General features: G+C 41.9%; 1 protein-coding gene across 17 annotated transcripts in view; it reads right to left on the bottom strand.

Moving 5' to 3' along the window:
- The window catches only part of CADPS (calcium dependent secretion activator), a 474,516-nt gene that overhangs the window by 229,199 nt on the left and 225,397 nt on the right, over positions 1-19,920 (bottom strand). For all 17 annotated transcript variants that reach the window (XM_053219142.1, XM_053219145.1, XM_027039150.2 and 14 more), the window contains exons 5-6: positions 15,595-15,828; positions 11,161-11,282 (exon numbers count right to left, since the gene is read on the bottom strand). In XM_053219142.1, the coding sequence (XP_053075117.1) occupies positions 11,161-11,282; positions 15,595-15,828 (356 nt within the window). The remainder of the gene's footprint in view (positions 1-11,160; positions 11,283-15,594; positions 15,829-19,920) is intronic.

Below are 19,920 nucleotides of genomic sequence, written 5' to 3'. Positions count from 1 at the left end.
TTCTGACTGAAGAGTAAGGCAAACCCAAACTTTGATGCAACTCTACCCAATGATCTAAGGTGGTCTTATCTAATATCTAATCTAATGGGATTATCTGTCCCATTAGACTGGGGGTGCCATAATGGCAGGATTTTGGATTTTTTTTTTAAGTTTATTTATTTATTTTTTGAGGGAGAGAGAGACAGAGAGAGAGGGAGGGAGGGAGGGAGTCCCAAGCAGGCTCCATGCTGTCAGCATAGAGCCTGATACAGGGCTTGAACTCACAAGCCATGAAATCATGACCTGAGCTGAAGTCAAGAGTCAGAAGCCCAACCGACAGAGCCATCCCAATTTTTCATCTTTTGTTCCCTGCTCTGTCCTCAGCACCATGCACAGTGTTGAGCATGCTGTAGGTACTCACACACATGAGACAAAGGAAGGAAGGGGTGATTGAATGAATGAAGTATAGTGAACAGCATCTTGTGCTTTTCTCTCTACAACCTGATGCTCCCCTTGACTTACAGGTATCTGTGAGATCAGCAGGTGGCAGGCCCACGGTATGAATTCTGGTCACAGTTGACCAAAAGAGCACAACGAGTCCTTCCAGAGGCTGCCATTTCTGGAGGCCAGGCTGGCTTTGAGATGTGTTTTGTGTGGGGTCTTCTAAGTAGGAAAAGTGCAAAAGAGAGAAGCATTTTCCAGGCCCCAAGTCTTGATGTATACTTGGCTCAACAGAAAATCACCAAGTTCTGCTGTCGGAGTGGATACTTTGTGTGATCTGATGCAGCAGGGAGAAAAACGAGGTGACAACATGGCAGGGCAGAACTGGGACTTCAAGTGCCAAGATCCCTGCTTCCAATTCCTCTTTCCTAACAGTTCTCAATTATTGATATTGCAATTCTATTGTACCTATCAAAGACTTGATATGTAAAGTAACGGTAGACAAGAGCTCTCTTTTTATTCCTTTTGTCTCTCTAGTACATTTACAAAAGAAAAAAAAAATCCCAAACAACAAAACCATGATAGCATGTTTGCTAAATGACAAGATACACCCAACTTTACACAGATGTACTTTAACTGGTGACGCACCTAACAATTCTTTGGTGTGCATGTGTGTGTATACATATGTGTACTGTGTTCATTACTCGAAAAGTGATAGTGGTTGGATGTTGAAAAGAGTTCATGCAATGGGTTCATTTGATTTTTCATACTTTTTCTGTTCTTTTAGATATTTTGCAGCCACTTCTGTTCTTTCAGATACTTAGTACTCATTTCAGTACAGAAATCTCCACCATAATTATCGTTATGACCGTTAGTATTCTAAAGAGGGTTCAAGTCCATCACAGGGACCTTCTCCTTAGCTTTTCCCAGAGCCATTTGCCATTAAGGCTTAACTTTGAGTCGATCAACATTTATTGATCATCTATGTAAGGTATTATAAGAAAGTCAGCCTGATATACAGATTTTTCCAAGTACAAGTACATAATTTACGTATAAATGAGTGCAGTCCAAGGAAAACTAAAAAATGCATCTAAACCATAAAGGGCACCTGACTGATGGCCTTTGTTACCTGTTTCCCTTTCACCCTCGCTCCACTGAAGGCAATAATAAATTACAAAAATAAGAATACCAATTCTTACACTTGTCCCAAGTGCTTTGCATATATTATTAAATTTGAAGCCTCATCAACAAGCCTATATGTATCATTAGCCTCATGTTATAGTTGCAGAAACATAGGTTTAGAAAGATTTAGTAACTCATCCAATGTAACAAGGTCCATGGCACAATTGGGATCCAAACTAGGGATTGCCTTACCCCAAACTATTGCTCTTATGCCTACATTGAACCTTTATTTTCCATACTATCACCAAAATGTTTCCAACCAGATTCCAGCTACGAAAGCTTCCCTGGAATAGCTGCTTCAGCCCAAATTCTCTGAACCAGAAGCTGTGGGGTGGGGTGAAAGTTTTAAGTCCTTGCAAAGGAACCCAGGGAACTTGGGGACTCTAGAGTTTAAGCACTGGAGTCCCAGAAGGTCCCAAACACCTCGATGATTGGCATTATGACAAGAAGAGCATCTGTGTTCCCCAGAGGCCCCACACTCATCTGCAGCCCTGCAGTGAGGTGAGCTCTGTATCACAGCACAGGGCACTTTGCCATAAAATGGATAACACACAGACAAAGATGATCTCCACAGCACTGTGGCCTCTCTTGAACAAAGGCTCTGATCCAGAAAGAAGCTGGAAGAACAGGCGTGTAGAGACCCAGGTGTAGGGGGCTGAATGATTTGGCATGTTGTGACCCTGGGTGGGGATTCGGGAAGGACTCCTGCCCTTTTCTGTTTCTCTTGCCTTTGGGAACCAGCTCTTGTATCATCCAATTGATGGCAGTCTACCCTGGGGGTCTGTCCTCTGGCTCTGGAAAGAAGTTTGGCCATCGTGCCCTTTCTCCTTAGGCAGATTTTCCCACGTGTGTGGAGTCATACAGCCTACATTTGAGGAGTTGTAGGATTTTATGGCACGCCTCTTCTCTGGACTGCTTCTTCCTTATGGGTAACGAGGGCATTAGTGGGTACCTCTTTCTTAACAGTGCCATGTGGGATTCAGCGAGATCACAGTCTGTCTTTGGCTATTATTTCTTGAAAGGTTACACTGTGTCGTTCATTGAACTCAGCTGCTAAAATGGATCATATTTTTCAACACCGAGCCCACGGGGCAGGTTGTATTGTTATCTCCACTTCAAATCTGAGGAAAGGAAGCTCAGGAAAGAGGATCCACTTGCCCAAGGTCACCTAGCAGGTGAGCGGTGGAGCTGGGATTTAAACCCAGGGCTGTGTGACTCAACCATATGATATCAGCTAGCTCACTGGCTGGCATCTAGCAGACTTCAATGAATGGTAGGGGCAATTGTTTTTGATACTGATTCTGTCAGGAGAGATGACGAGCATTATCATTAGTGGCTCCTTCTGGAATCTGGTAAGCACCTTGCAGGTCGGGGCCACCCCAGGTTCATCTGTGCCGACTCACACAGACTCGTGTGGGTCGAATTATGCCTGCGGAGCTGAGTCTCACACAGACTCGTGTGGGTCGAATTATGCCTGCGGAGCTGAGAGTCTGCAGTGAGTTGGAGCACCCGTATTAGTGCTGATGTGTGATGGCACATTCATCACCTTGTAAGCAGGGGCACTGATTTACCCCATAAAGTAACTGCGTTTATGGGAAAGGAATGAGCCCTGTTAGACACCTTTGCTGAGTAGTCAATGCTAATGAAAAAATGCCTGCTTTTAGTGGCATGATTTCTTTCAGGAAGTGGAGTGGCAGCATGTATTAAAGGTACAGGCTTTGGATTTGGCTCCTGGCTCAGCAACTTTCTGTGCAACTTTCACCAAGTTACTTACCCTCCCTGAATCTCAGCATTTCCATCAGTAAAATGGAATCATAACAGTACCTATCTCATAGGTGTCAGTAGGGCATTAAATAAGACATTGATTATGAAATACTGAGCGCAGGACCTGGTCCCTAGAAGGTGTTACATTACTCAACAGTTAATTGCTATTTTAGACCTAGCCATTTTTTTCCAGCTCTCTTTCCTCCCTCCAAAGAAGAATGAAGTCATGATAATAATAGCCAACATGATAGGCAGGGTTCTAAATAGTCTGTATATGTTAATTAATTTAATTTTCACAAGAACGTGGACACTGAGGCACAAAGAGTTAAATAACCTGCCGAATGTCATGCAGCTGAGATATGGACCCAGTGCTCTGGCTCCCGATTCTGTGCTCTCATCCAAGATGCCATATTGCTTCTATGCATTGATGAATCTAAAGCAAACGTCTCTTATTTTCTTATTAGTGAGGATAAATTAAGTGCTTGGGCTGCATTCCACTATTACATGTAAGAAACAATATACCATTCCTTCCCATATTCTCCCTGGTCACTAAGTGATAAGTTCAGTGGTCTTCCACACTTGGGGAGAAATGCATTGCATTGGATTTCCACTAACCAGTGAAGGGCAATCAGTCCCAATCTCAGATTACTCTAGCATCAGGTATAAGTGATGGGTAAGTTCTGGCAATGTATTTGAGGAGCTGAACCAGAAAGTAAAAGAACCTTCTGTCCCTTGGTCCCTAAAGGGCTAAGAAAAAAAAATACATCTTTGTTATATACCTGCCCTATGTTGGACTACTCATGAAATCAGAATTTTCATGAATTTTTTACATTAGGATGGAACATCATTGTGTAACTTGTCAAACTTCAGCCATTACTTGATCATCCAGTTGTGAACTTCTACCAAGTCTAGAAATTTCACTACCTCAGTGTTACTTGAAATTCCTGAAAACTCTGCCTTAAAGTTCTGCCATTATGGCTCTTCTCTGGATCAAGTAGATGAACATCTTACAGAATTGCCCGGGGGGGGGGGGGCGGGGGGGGGGGAAGTGGTCTTGGATACCACTCATCAGAACACGGTGAAGCTGGAAAGCTTGGTAACCTGAACAAGATGGGGTGACATATTTATGGAAGAGTCATGTGTAACGCTCAGAGCTCTGTCTCTGAAGCTTGGTCTCTAGAACTCATTCCTTTCTACCGTTTACAGTACTGCTTCTTGTTTTTATCAGCCAGCTTCCTTTCACTACCCAAGCAAGCCAACACAAGCAAACACAAACTGGTTTTCAATAAAAGTTGTGCTTCTGGAGAAATCTTTCTGGTCTAAGAGGCAGGGCAGTCTCTGAGTATCCCAAACTGTAATTATAATTTTGCTTCTTCCCAACCCACACATCTTCTGGGAGCCTAGCAAAATTGAATTTCTGGGTCAGTGTTGGCCTTTACCATTTATGATTTAATTAACTCTGAAAGAAGCTAAGCATCTCTCTCAGTAAGAAAAACAAGAGACATGGTAGCCAAGTTCCCACTCAGGTACGACATAAATGCCTCCTGGACTGTGACCTTGAGCATGGAGTTTCGAGGGAGGTAAACATGAAAGGAGGTGATTCTTAGGAGGCCTCACTCCTTTGTCATGAGGAGTGAGGCCTCCTAAGAGGCTCCCCAGGACTTTTTACTACGGCAGGCCTCTTCATTTCCTTTAGAACCGAATTACAATCTGCTATTATCTTAAACAATTATTTGTTCATTCATTGCCCATGTCTTTTACTAGCATGTACACTCTATGAGGCCAAAGCGTGATCTATGTCATTCATGGCTGTAGCCCCAGCACAAGTTGGACACAAGGAGAGCATCCCATGTACCCTTGTTGAGGGAATACCAGTGCCCACCCTTTATATCCTTCTCTTGCATCTAAATTTCAAAGAAGCTACTCAAAAAATACATCCTGCTTCCATTTAAATCATTCCAAGGTCCAGTATACTGAAAACATTTTTCGTTATACCGAGAAAGGAAGTACCATTAAGATGATAATATGAGTCAAGGAATTGGTGGCACAACTTCCTTTCCCGACTTTGGAACTGACTTACCGTGGGGGCGATTTAATGCAACTCCATTTGTATGAGTAATCTGGACATAATAAGCCTGGCCCACTCGGAGTTGCCATTAGGACAAACAATATATTTCACAGAAGAGAAGTGTTACAGAAAGTCATTGCATTTTGTGTTCGTGTTTTGCTTTAATGTGGTCTCATTAGATAAGGTGCCACTGAAAAATGCCAGGGCTGTAGCAGGACCTACCAATGAGGGCATCTTATTTTCTTCTTCCCCTGGAAAGTGGAAGGAAACAGTCTGGTTGTGTTTTCTAATCCGTGACAATAATGAAAGCCATATGTCACGAAGCCCATGGCTTGTCAGGGAATAATAAACTTGTTAAAGGATCAAAGGTCAAGTGGCATCCTTGGTTTCCATTCAGAAGAATATAATTTTGGATAATTGAACACAACATTAGACGGCTAACTAAAACTGCCTTTCTTTTTAGCCCAATTACTTAAATTTCTGTGATATTTAATCCACAGGGCTTGCTTTTCTTTAGAGAGTAATTTGCACCATACAAATCCACGAAGAAAGTCACTTTGGAGTGTATCTTCTACTCAGGGAAGATCTTAGAATTCCTTACATCAATTTTCCTAAATTAATTTGCATCCCATCTCCCCAATCTTTGCTGTTCCCACGTACCAACACAGGATACTTCCGTGATTATTTTTTACCATTATCTAGGCACCACCTGTGCTATTATTTACTTAATATATTTTATTTAAATTATTTCACATTTAAATGTTAATATAGTTCTTTAAAAGAGAAAACTTACATCCCTGATGCAAAAGACAAAGCAGCACCACCGGCCGTGAATGGAAGGTGACGCAAATGCAAATTAGAAATGATTGTTATCTTACGTGTTTCCTTGTTCATGTGTTTCCTGCCTGTGCCCTTTATGAGAATGCACACTTCATGGGGCCAGAGCTTGACGTGTGTCATTCAAGGCTGTAGCTCCAGCACCAGGAGGACACAAAGAAAGCATCCCCTGTCCCTTGTTGAGGGAATACCAGTCCCCACCCCTCCTATCAGCCCCTGACATCTACATTTCAAAGGAGACATTCAGAAAAGATATTCTCTTTCAATCTAAACCACTTCAAGGCCCAGTATACAAAACAACATTTTTGGGTAAATAAGATCTAAATAATGCTGTGAAATTCTAACTGGAGGCTCCTGTTTGCAGATGACTCAGAGCCTGAGGCCTCTGGTGGTGTTGAATATCTACCAGACCCAAATAAAATCATTCTCGACCTGATCAGAAGAACTGACAAACAAATGGAAAAGCAGTTACTTCCTTGTCCCATGATTTGATTTTACTCCACGTCCTGTGTTGATAAAAACATACATAATCTCTGTTATCAGTAGAGCTGAGAGGGCCGGGCTTTTTGAAAAACACCTCGGGGTGACAAGAAAAGTCTTCTGTTCTGTTCCATGGGAGGTAGACAAATGTATCTGAGTTCTTGCATCCACAAAGTATTTCTCTCCTCCACTCCCTTGCTTTCCTGAGATTGCCTGCCTAAAAAACACCATTTCAATTACTTATGCCTCAGCACCTCCCTTGGTTTCTCACAGAAGCAGAAACAATGTATTATAAATGGAGGCAAAAGTCTTTGAAATAAACATATTGCTTGAAAACTTGTGATAACATATTTTGCTGGCTTTCCACATTAAAAACCCAGGACAGGAGGACAAGTGAATTGAGAGGGCATATAGTCTGCTTGAAAATAATCCCACAGGTAGCACACTAAAATGAAGGATGAACAGAGGACACACAGACGCATGCATGCAGACGCCATTTTTTCCAATCAAAAAAATTCTTTAAGTCATGAACACAGCAGTCTTACATTACACACACCGGATCCAAAATGATCATGCGGGGCAGGGCCCTGGTTGTAAGTAAAGAGACAGCACTGGCTGAGGAGGTGAGGGAGAGTTTGGAAACTCCGTGACTAGATTTGGACAATATAGACCAGCATTTCCAAAGGATGCTAATAGGTATCAGGTGAAATAAGTTTGGGAAACTCATGAACAAACAAAGCTAAGTAGGTTCACTTATATGGTTGGAAATCTTCCAAGTTGTTTAAATGCCCACGAAGATTGAATAACTTAGATTTAATGTCTTGCATTTTCCAAATGTAATCATTCTCCCTGCAGGTACCATTCTCCTGCCCTTGCTTTTATGGGAATTATCTATACACTGGAGTGCCAAAAACCTACACCCTTGGACAAAGTGGGTTATGCGACGTACTCCTCGATTCATGACTGTACTTGGTAACAACAACAAAAAAAGACAAAAGTCAAATTCCTTGTAGACACATGAAGGATAAGATGTGGGTTTCCAGTTGCTGAGTGAAAATACTTATTAGCAGCAACAATAGAATTCAAGAGTAATAAAACAGGCTTGGATTTAATTTTGATTTTAGAATGTATAAATAAAGTATGGGGATATGCTGGTGGCAAGAATAGTCAAAGATAAGATTCAGAGGATGAATAGGGCAGGAAAAGGGCTACGCTTGTCAGATAATGAAGTGGAGTTATTAGGACACATAGAAGATAGCCCTCCAAAGGATACTTTTTGGGGTAAGCAAAATCAAGGAGCAGACATGATAACTGGAGATTGGCAATGGGAAAAATTAGAAGTAGAAAAAAAAAGGAGAAGAAATATAAGCTTCAAAGGAAAAAAAAAAAATGGTAGAGAGGATTCTGAATAAGTCCACACCAGGGAGGGAGGAAGAAAAGGCCCCTGTACCAATGGGCTTGCTCCTAGTACCAGGTACCACCAGAGGCAGAAAAAAACCTTCCAGAACTGAACTAGGACAAAGAAACTGGCAAAGAAGAGAGCTGGGAAAAGAATTATTGATTTACAAGGAAGATGATAGAGGTTGTAAACAGAATTGATGCAGGAATGATAAAAAAAAAAAAGAGGGGCGCTTGGGTGGCTCAGTCGGTTAAGCATCCGACTTCAGCTCAGATCACGATCTCACAGTCGTGGGTTCGAGCCCGGTGTTGGGCTCTCTGCTGTTAGCACAGAGCCTGCTTCGGATCCTCTGTCTCCTTCTCTCTCTGCCCCTCCCCTGCTCGCATGTGCTCTCATTCTTTCTCACACTCTCTCTCTTTCTCTCTTAAAAATAAATAGCCATTCTAAAAAAAGGATCAAAGAAGAAACAGCAAGAAACACAAGCATCGCTACATTTCAGACTCTGGGTTTATCTCTTTGGGGTGCTATAGAAATGGCAAACATGAGGTTCTTAGACCTCTTCCTCTCCTATGGCAGACATTCCAATTCCAAGTTCGTCATGCGCTATTTTCCTCTGAGTACAGATTTGGCCTCAGAACCCTTCTTAACACAGTGCTGCAGTTAGCCACTGCTGACTGATTTGACTTGACCCTAGACCTGAAATCTGCACTCTTACTGTATTTAAAAACAAACAGGCAAACAAGAAAATCCTCTGTGAGGTTTTAGTAGTACCCACTCACTGATGGAAGAGAAATGAAACTGTCATACTTTTGGCTAGAAAAGCAAAGTGGTTCAGTGTGAGATGTTTATTAATATGGACATAATAATGCACATGTGTGGATAGGAGTAAATATGTATGTGAAATACGAGTATGTCAAGTAGAAAGACTGAAGTATTCCATATTTAGTTGTAATCTGAAACTCTGTTTTGAGCATTCATAAACACATGAAGATCAGCTCATCATTTACCCTGGCAGCTAAAACCTTTAAACCCAAAAAAATGATATGAATTATGTTTTAAGCTACCATAGCTCATATGAAACAACAGCCTGTCGGAATAATCAGAGCTTTCTCCTTCCTCCTCTATCTTATGACACCATATTGAGCCCAACACCTAAAAAGTTGGCAGAAACACCGAATAGGTTTTTCATCCCCCACATACGACACCTTTTTAAAAGCATGCATAAATAATGCAGCATAACATAATAACATTGATAATGATCAGGCCATGGTGACAGGTGTGGGGAAAATTGGGATTTGTATCAAAGGCAGGCAGTAAAAAGGAAACTGCGTTCATCTTCAGTTGACAACTAAGTTTAAAAAAAGGGAGGAAGGATCGTGTGTGACAAGTTGTATTGGTTTCCATTTCCTCTTGCTTACGTTTATTAATTTCGCCCAGCTTCCGAGCTTATTTATGCAAAGAAAAACTTGAAGGCATACAACGCCCTAGATTTTCTCTAGTCTGGGAAACATGCAGTGCTTTCTTTGAACTATTTTGTTTCAACATCCTGGTAAGCTATTCATGTTCTGCTGAACAGTTCATAATGCTTTGCAGGAGGAGAGGCAGGGCATTGCTATCAGGGGTCGTCCTTTTTATGACTTCTATGAATTCACAACAATAACAAAACAAAGGTCATTAGTCTGGTTGGCATAATTGAGATAGAAAAGGAAGGGAAAGAGGCAGTGGGGTGGGAGGGAAATAGTAGTGACCTGTCAAGAATCTTTGAGGCCTGACAGCCTTCTGACCCAAATGAATTGATCATCATCACTCTTGTGAACGATTGCCATAGAATCTTAGCTGGTCTCCTGCATCCCTCCACTGCAGCCATCGTGATCTTTTTAAAACACATTTCTAATCACCTATCTCCATGTTTTCCTCTCCATAGTCTAGCAAAGCCCTTCATTGTGTGGTCCCTTCCAGCCTCACTGGCAGCTTATGGCATACCTATTCTCTGAACTCCATCTCCACTGGCCTTCTTTCAGTTCTGCTTTCCTACAAGGCCTTTGCTGGCCACAGGGCCTTTGCACAAGCTGACTCTGCCTGGAATGTTCTTTCCACTCCCACCTGCTTTGCTCAACTTTTGTAATACTAGCCCAAATGTCTTCTAACTCCTAAAGAAGCCCAACTCTGACTCTTTCCCCACAAAGTGATTTGAGTCCTCTGCTGTCACTTGTCAAAGCACTCGTTCTTTTTCAACATTTATGACTATTTGTAATTATACATTAATGTGATTATATTTCTGATCCTCCCACTCAATGTTAAGTATAAGATCTGTAGAACTATAGCAGTGACTACCTTCCTCTCCCCTGGGCACCTCTACCTTGTACCCACAGAGTGAACATTTGGCAAATATGTACTGACTGAATGAATTAATGTATCTAATATAATACACTGCTTTACTGAAATAGTCATAACTGCTTTACTGAAATAGTCATAACCGTGGCACATAAAGAAACTTTTGAACAAATTGCTTATACCATTAACCAAATATTATTTAGTAAATCTAATAAAAGAAATTTTGTATGAAACTCTCCGGTACATTGTATCAAAGGATTGAAGATGTGACTGAATTCTCTAAAATTAATACATAAAGCCTCCAGAATGGAGATTATTTCTTTAAGTTTCCTCTGTTTTCAGCTCTGAAGGAAATGGAATTCTTACAGACATTTTTTTTTTTAAAGAGCAAGCAAGTGAGCAAGTGTGGGGTTCCATCCCCAAACCCTGGGATCATGACCTGAGCCAAGATCGAGAGTCGGGCGTTTAACTGACTGAGCCACCCAGGAGCCCCAGGAATTGGAATCCTTATTACGGCTGCTGAATGAGAATGTAATTGAGTCATCCTGTATGGGAAATAATCAAGGTATATGCCTTCTAGAACCTTCTGGGGAAACCAGACCTGTAACTTGGACAAAATGGTGGCAATGAGAGCAACCTTCTTCTGGAAGACGAGCTGTGGAGAAACAGAACTTACGTTGGTTTAGAAGCCTCGGCCTGGTCGGTCTGTAGTTTCTCTCCTCCTTCCACCTCCATGGTGCAATACACAATGCGATTGGGAGCCAAGGATTTGAGGCCTTGGACTTCCATGATCACCACCTGGAAGGAGAACCACACATGGCAGAGGTTATCCCAAGCTTGTACCCAAAGCCATGGGAAGCATCACCCAGAAGAAACTACACAGATGGGAAGAAGCCACCAAAATACCCGACGGGTATCTGGTAGCTTCCATCAGTTTTCTAGCAGCCAGCCTGGTGCCAGTCTTGCGTGAAGATGCAAATTCTTCACAGTGTAACTTACTGCCTCCCAGATGGAAAGACAACCTTCACTACCTCAGATGCTCACAGGGGCCAGACAGGTAAGGGGAAACGGCTGCTTTTTGCCTGGGTTCAATGCATGATTATTTTTTCCTTTCCACAAAGAAACAGGGTCTCTCTTATCTTCTTTCAAAATAGTCTAGCTTTTAATTCAGCACTCAGCAGAGACAAAGGCCCAGAAATTCACTTTTCTCTTTGCAGTGAGGTAAGTGCTAACACAAGTGCTAAGAGCAAAGGCCATTCAGCATTAGAGTCCGAGACGCAAGAGGGAGCGGTGGGGCCCGTGGCAAAACGGAGGGCACGTGCTCCACATACACAGAGCAGTCAGGACCCAGGCGCACCCCACTGTTGCCTTGTCAGTCCTTAGTCCACAGCTGCCAGATACGGCGATTTTTCCTCCCAGAAAATGGAAACCTGAATCAGAACCAAAGTCAGAAATCTGATTTTGAAATTTTGACAATAATCCCCAAAGGGAGGAATAAAATACACAAACTGTTCAGGTCAGCACTGTGGAATCAAAACAAAAACATGTCTGCAGCTGCGTACTCTCTGTTCTACACTGAGGAGAAAAGCTGGCGTTTTGCTGGACCAAAATGTATCATTTACAATCCCTGGCACTGCCCACCACGACCCTTACACTCCATTCGATCACCTGCTATTCTCGGATTCAGTGGGGGCGCCTTGTCTTATATAAGAGGGGAGGATAGGGCAGATGCACTGATTTAGAAATCTGAAACAAATGCCCTGCATCAGGGATCTATAGTAAGCCAGGTATACAAAAATATCACCCAATCATACTCCAAAAGAGGAAATGGCATCACACAAGGAAAAGAGTATGTTTGTGCAAAACATGTACACTTCTTTAACGGGCTTGATTACTAGAGTTGGCTTTGAACCAGGATGTACAAGTCAGTTTTGCTGATTAATAGTCCTGTGGTTCTCAAACTTAGTGGAAATCGGAAATATCTGGAAGGCTTATTAAACCCAGACACTGCCGGGCTCCACCCCCAGATTTTCTTTTCTTTTTTTTTTTTTTAAGTTTATTTATTTAGAGAGAGACAAAGACAGCACGAGTGGTGGCAGAGGGAGAGAGAGAGAATCCCAAGCAGGCTCCGTGCTGTTAGCATGGATCCCAACGTGGGGCTGGATCCCACAAACCCTGAGATCATGACCTGAGCCCAAATCAAGAGTCCGACACTCACCTGACTGAGCTACCCAGGCGCCCCCATCCCCACAGCTTCTAATAAGCAGGTCTGGGTGAAGCCCAAGACTTTTTATTGCTACTCATTTCCCTGGTGATGCTGATGCTGGTATTGATGATCTGGGAGCCATCCTTTGAGAACCACTGGATTACTCATGTGCTACTGGGCAAATGACTTGACCGTGAAGTCCCTCCACTTTTCTGTCAAATCTCCTGAGGCCCAGGGTCTTCATCTGTAACGTGTGGACAATAACGTATATCCTGTATCCGTCTGTGGCTGTTGTATGAGGCCCAGATAAGATGATGTAGGTCATAGAAAATTTTCACACTGGTAAGAACCATACCGGTGGAAAGAAATGGGAGGCACAGTAGAAAGAACGCAATTTTTGTGATTTAAAAGATCTCCGTTGAAATCTTGAATCTGCAACTTCACCAGCTGTGTAATCATTTGCCAGTTTCTTAACCTCTCTGAGGCTTTGTTTTCACATATGCAAATGGCTCAGGAGACTGTTAGGGGTCTTCGCTGACTTAACTAACGATGGCGGAGAGGGCAGAGGCACTCCCCATCTGCCCATTCTGTTTCACCAGAGTACTCCCCTGGTATAAGACCAAGCCGGACAGGCATCCTGGACCTCAGATCCTGGACCTCAGTTCTCTCGCTGCCGCTAACTGCTCTAGAGTGTCCTTTGCCGTCACGCAATTCTGTAACTGTCTAAAACATGTCTTCCACCAACCTGCAAGTTCAAACCCAGTCTACCCCGATAAGATGACAGTTCCCTATCTCCCTCTTCGTGTCCCCCTGACCGTGTCGCCCAACACACACTCACAAAGAGACGCACCATGATTCTTACGGTCAGTTTTAGTATATGCACAATTAGCGTTCCAAGTAAAAAGTATTTGGGGACGAAATGAAGGCATTTCGTTCTGTACTTGTGCTTAGAAGTTAAAGCCTGTTTGAATCATGTACACATGGGAGTGTGGCTGGGGACTCACTCACAGCTAGATTTCAGATAATCACCTATATAATATTGAGTACTGATGAAGAATTAGAAAATTATGGATTTAAAAGCTTCATGAAAATCAATAAACCACTTTTCCCCCACTTTCTGTAGAAAGACAAGAGGCAGTGGGGGAATAAATTGCCACCTCTAATAGGCAGTAATCAAATTCAAAGACACCTAAGAAAAAGCATTCAGTACCTCAGGTGGCAGCATTAAAAAAGAAAGAAAAAAAGGAAGTTTCTGTGAAATTACACTGATGGTTTTTTCACACACCAAGTGCCCTATATTTAACTGAATACTGCTTCTGCCAACTGCAAAATAAACGTTGATCACACTGTAATAGGACTATCTTGATCTGAACTGAGCACAGTAAAACAAATTACAGGCAGTTAATTCACAGGAAGACTTAATGATGTTCTAGAAAATTAATTTAGTCTTTACAAATTCTAATTAAATCTACAGAAATTTGATCTATTCTCTTGGTCTCCCCAAATCTAGGGCCATCATAAAATCCTTGTGGGGTTCTGAGCTTCAATAAGTGACGAACTGTTCTCAAACTTTAGAATGCATAAGAAGCACCTGGGTGGCTCATTAAAATGCTTATTTCATGGTGTATTCCACCCAGAGATTTTTTTTTTTCTGACACCATTGAGGCATATTTTACATATCATATAGTTAACTCATTTCAAGTGTACAATGCGGTGAATTTAGTAAATTTACTAAGTTGCATGACTATCATCATCAGTTAGTTTTAGAACATTTTTATCTCCCAGTAATGTCCCTCCTGTCCATTTCTACCCCCTGCCCCAAGAACCTAATCTGATTTCTGTTTCTGGAGACTTGCCTTGTTTAGACATTTTGTAGCAATGGAATCAAACAGCATGTGGCCTCTTGTGTTTGGCTTCTTTCAGGAAGCAGAATGTTTTTGACCTTCATCTAAATCAAAGCATGTATCTGTAGTTTGTTCCTTTCGATTGCTGAGTAGTAAGCCGTTGTACGGATGTACCACATTTTGTCTATCCATTTTCGAGGGGATACACACTGAGGTTGTTTCCATTTTTGGCCATTAAAAATAGTGCTGCTATAAACTTTGAACGGGAGCAAGATTTTATGGGGATGTGTGTTTTCATTTCTCTTGGGTAGATATCTAAGAATAGAGTTGCACTCTGCATGTGCTAGTTTTATGTTTAACTTTTTGCAAAACCACCAAACTCTTTTCCCAGATGACTGCACCATGTTGCATTGCCTCCACCTTGAGATTTGGTCTGGGTGGTGCCAGGAATCTGCATAGAGAACCAGTTTTCTGGGCAATTCCACCACAGCCAGATCAGATCCACTCCCTCTATTATACGTATGAAAAACAAACATGTGAGCAGAAGTTATAGAGAAATGTACTGACATGCGGAGCTTTCTGCCACAGTCCCGGTCTGAACGGGTTCTTTCTTTGGCTGATGAAATAAACTAAAAAGGTTCCCCAGCAACAAGAGGCTCTCCTATTGTGTACCCAACAGGAGAGACAACAGGAAAGAAAATCTACAACTCACCAAATGATGCTAGATTGCTTCTCTCCTAACTCCGACACAGGATGGCAACATTATAAACTTTCTAAATTGCGTAAGGGCTTTACAAAATCCTTGAGCAGTGCTTTAAGATGGAAAATAGTGCAAGATTAAATTCAGTAGATGGTTCTTAAGACTGCATTTCCTTCAGAAAAGCATGGGCTCCTGGAGATGGGGAATCACTTGCTGATTAGCTGACCTATGCTTAGCAAGCTGTTATTTTAATAACTGCTCCTGGGGTGCAGGGAAGAAAGCAAGCTGATTGTGATGCATCTAATCACCCACGTCCTGCTGGCTGTGCCAGGAAACTTTCAAGGGTTTAGGGCTTTTTACCTCCAGGGAGAAAGACAGCACGACATCTGACTTGGAGAGCTGGTTCTCACTCTCCTCACCCATGTCGATGATGGAAGCGTTGTGGCTGCGTTTGAGTTTCTGAAGTTTGAACTCTCCACCTTTGGACACCGGCATGCTCTCCAAATTGGCCATGAGCAGGTTGACAGATGACTTCAGCTCCTCAATGTACATGTTTTCCATCTCTTTGGATACAAATTTGGGAAATTTGCGCTCCTTGTAAAGGAAAAGAAAAGTATGAGCAGAGGAATAAAAAGGGACCTGATTTACATAGAAGGTTTACATCTTACAGCCCAGAGTTACAATAACATCTACCACTGGTGAAATTTTGCCCAGATATTGTGACACTGTGCTAGAAAAATGTTCAGCCTAGTTGAGTAGACAGCTGTCTGCCTTCTAGTTATTTACAATCTCTAACAGGTAAGAAATACATACATAAACATATAGTAAGAACGAGTCAAATGTTTTATTATAGTTCAATTTTTCCCCCAGTTTTCTCCGACAAATTTGATTTGTGGAAAGAAAAATGGGGTGATATTTTTAAAGTCTGGTTTCAGCTGAAACCGTTTTTCTTTTTAGCAAAATGCAATCCGTTGTTTTTAAGTTTGGAGACAGAAAGACACCCTATTTCTGGATACGTATAGAGATTTTCTCACATGAATAATTCAAAAGGAGCTCATTTGAGATGTTTCAAACATAGCCTGTAGCTATTTCTAAAAGAATAGTAGAAAGAATTGTTACTGTTTTCAAGAAAAATTGAAAAAATTAATGAAGTGATGAAAAACATGATTAAAATTCTTTAGAAAAGAAGATAAAGCAATTCCATATCAGAACTGACCTCTATTTTTTTTTCCTTCCTTGCTTATGAATTCAGTTGTAATAGCAACATGGTTAGCCATGCTCTTTGTTTCCTCATTACCTCTAAGTTGTCCAGGTGCCTTGAATATACTTTGGATCAATCACCTTCTCAAAGAATCATTTCCTACTTGAAACAGGAATTGCCCTCCTTAGCCTTGGTCCATACTGATCAGGTGAGGGGCAAGCCAGATCGGTTTGCCCTTTTTTGCAAGAGACAGAAAAATCCAACTCGAAACTGGCTTAAACAATGGAGGGAATTGATTGGTTTGAAATGTCCTGGGGTAGACCAGCTTCCAGCAAGGCTGGAGTCAGGACTCAGATAATATCACAACAACTGGTATTTTTCCAAATCTTAATTTGGGTTCCTCGGAGGTGGCTCCATACTCAGTCTGGCTCCCCTTAATGTCACAGAAAGGTTGTTAAAACTCATAACATCATAGCATGCAATCTAAAGGAAGAGTGAATATCTCCCCCTATAATGTCTTTGATTCCAAAATTCTCAAAGTCTGACTTATGCACATAACCTGAACAACCTTTTATGGTTGGTGATATGTTGTGTTGAGTTGCTTAGGCATGAATTATTTCCTCCATCCCTGCGGCTAACGGTAGAATTCCACCAGGATCACATGGGATGTGAATTGGTTTGCCAATTAGGGGTGGCAAAAAAAAAAAATAAGATGTTTCATACATGGGCACCTGACCCAAATCAACCAACTAATTCAGTTAAATGGCCAACAGTCAACCGGATTTACTCTCACAAGCAAATGAACTGAGAGATATTGAGATTGCAGTTAGCAGCGGAATTGAAATAGCAAGATCATGTCTACTCATGTAGACTGCCATATTGGAACATCTGAAAGAATAAGACACTTGACGAAGAGAGAGAGAGAAGTAGAGGGATAGAGGTAGAGACTAACAGATGGAGGAAAGAAAGGAGGGAAGGCGGAAGGAAGGGAACAGGAGAAAAGAAGCTATTTAGAGTCATAGAAAGGAGCTCTGACTTTTATTGGTTTTCTAATTCTTACAAAGCCCAGTATCTCTCCTTTTGGTTCCTTTGAGATTCTCTTATTTTCCTTTCAATAATTCCCTCCCACCACACATGCACACATACTACTTAACTAGAAGGGTATTTCTTTCTTTCTAACATGGAAGTTTCACTAAAATTCACATAGTAAATCCTCTGTATAGAGCTTGGAGATGCCTTTGCGCTGTGTCAGTCTTCTTCCTACCTAGAGGAACTATTCCCCTTACCCCCTTGCCTCCCTAGATAATTCTCAGCCATCTTGTCATCTATATTTCAGCCTCAAAATTTATTTCCCTAGGTCGAATCTCCTTGTTCTACTTTCTTATAACACCTAGCTCAACTTCTTGGTAACATTTACTATAATTATAATTAATGGAAAATGGTGAAATTTGTTTCTCTTTCCTGCTGGGCCATGACGTCTATCTTGATACCCTTGGTGAATTCTTATTTTCTAAAATAATCTTTGGCACATAGTAAGGATTCAATACTTATGAGTTGAGTGAATGAATGGATGGCTCGTCAAAATGTCCATATTAAATATCAACACAGCTAAAACTCAGTCATAAGGTGGAGGTGGAGAGATGATGAAATAGTTCTGGAAGAACATTGAGATTCTGCTTTTCCAGGTAAATGAGCATGGGGGTCTGAAATCCACTCAGCAACCTTTGAGTACTGGTTCCTTCCAGAGCCTCTTACTATAATCACTTCCTGCTTTACCGTTGGGCTCAGCCCACCATGTGGTGCTTTCTAAACACACTGAGGAGCAGCAGGATGGATGCCTCTGAAACGTGATGATAGGCTGATGAGCTCAACAACAGCTAGTAATGATTCAAGGCAAGAATCCTACCTTAGTAGGTAGGGATCATGATGAAAGGCTGTGGACTGTTCCCATGAAGCTTATCAACCAATGGGGAGAAAGATCTATTGAAGAAATATCAAGGTAGATACTGTAACAGCAGTGTATGAGACATGAACTCTTGCTGAGAGAGTCAGGAGCGGCTTTCCAGAGGAGGTGACCTGTGAGCTGAGAGTCTGATGAAGAACACTTTACCACCAGGTTGAGGTGGCTGAGACAGGATCATTGTTCTTTCCTCCCTTCCATGGAAAATATACTAGCAACCATGAATCTAAGAAGGTCTGTATAACTGTACATGGCCACATGTATTTCCTCATCTTTTGAACATGGCCCTTATGGAGAGCAAAGATGGAAAGTCAATTCATGATCAAAGAGTGGTCCCCAAGGCCATGTTAGAAGATACCAAGCAGCAAAGGTTACGTATCATTAGCCTAAAGTCTGTTACACTGATCTCTTTCTTTCTCATATTGGGGCCCAAATCTTATAACTACATGGGATTCTTGGGAAGCTGGGTAAATGGTATCTCTGAGTTTTTACTGGAAGCTGCTGGCCTTGTGGTTGCCATGGAGATGAAGAGAAAAACGGTCTTGTCTGTGAAGTGGGTTCTTTCTGGCCATCAGCCTTGAGACACCTTATCATCGAGTGCAGTCCCTTTTATCACACCCACCTTTGGGACTCACTCAAGGCCTCACAACTCCACAGCCTTGACATTGTGCAAGAAGATCCAGTGGTTACAGACAATACCGCTTTGGCCCAGAGTTAGAGTACAACAAACTTTATGCAGCAGAGTATTGGAAAAATCCAAAGAATGATCACTCCTCTCAGAACTTGGACAGTTTCTAATGACATCATAAAAAGAGGCTCATAAAACTGAAGTCTGCAAGGGAAAACAAGGCCATTTTTCTGCCCTGTGTACTAAAGCCTTGAGAAGAAATAGCATTCTGTCAATCTAGGCTGAGGTTCTTGAGGGGAGTTTTCAGCAGCAGACCCATCACAAACACATTTCAAAGCTGAGGTTGTGCCAAGAACAAGGAAAATGTAGTCGTCCATTTCGATTGCTACTTTCCCAAGCATTAAAGTAAATTAGCCTTGACAAAAGCATTGTTTATTCATATCGCTTTATGAAAGACATAGCATATGGATGGACAACGTCTTCCAAAGAAAATTTCTGCTGTCCGTTAATTTTGTTTTGGGCTGATAACACTCCTCAATGGGGATAGCCTCCCAAGGACAATTCCTAACAGGGTTATTTGTGCTCGGCCACACCGAGTGATTTTGAAAAACGGCATTTGAAAGTGCTAACAGCTCTGTCAGCCATTTACTTTTCTTTTCTGTCTTTTCGTTTTTATCCATAGAGGATGAAGAGTCACATGTAAAAGCTGACAAGGGTACCCCCACTCAGATAGCGGATCCTTAGACTCCAGAGGCTCAAATGGCAAACTGATAGGTGACCAGAAGGAAGGATGTGGCAGAAGGACACCTCCTAGACACAGAGCTCACTGACAATGTTGTACTTACTCAATACAATCCCTCAAACAAGTCCTGGGCTCCTATGATGTGTCAGGTGTAT

The sequence above is a fragment of the Acinonyx jubatus genome, chromosome A2 (assembly GCF_027475565.1).
Source record: "Acinonyx jubatus isolate Ajub_Pintada_27869175 chromosome A2, VMU_Ajub_asm_v1.0, whole genome shotgun sequence".
Taxonomy (NCBI): domain Eukaryota; kingdom Metazoa; phylum Chordata; class Mammalia; order Carnivora; family Felidae; genus Acinonyx; species Acinonyx jubatus.
Note: the sequence above shows the minus strand (reverse complement) of the source record. Positions and strands in the feature narration are given on the sequence as shown.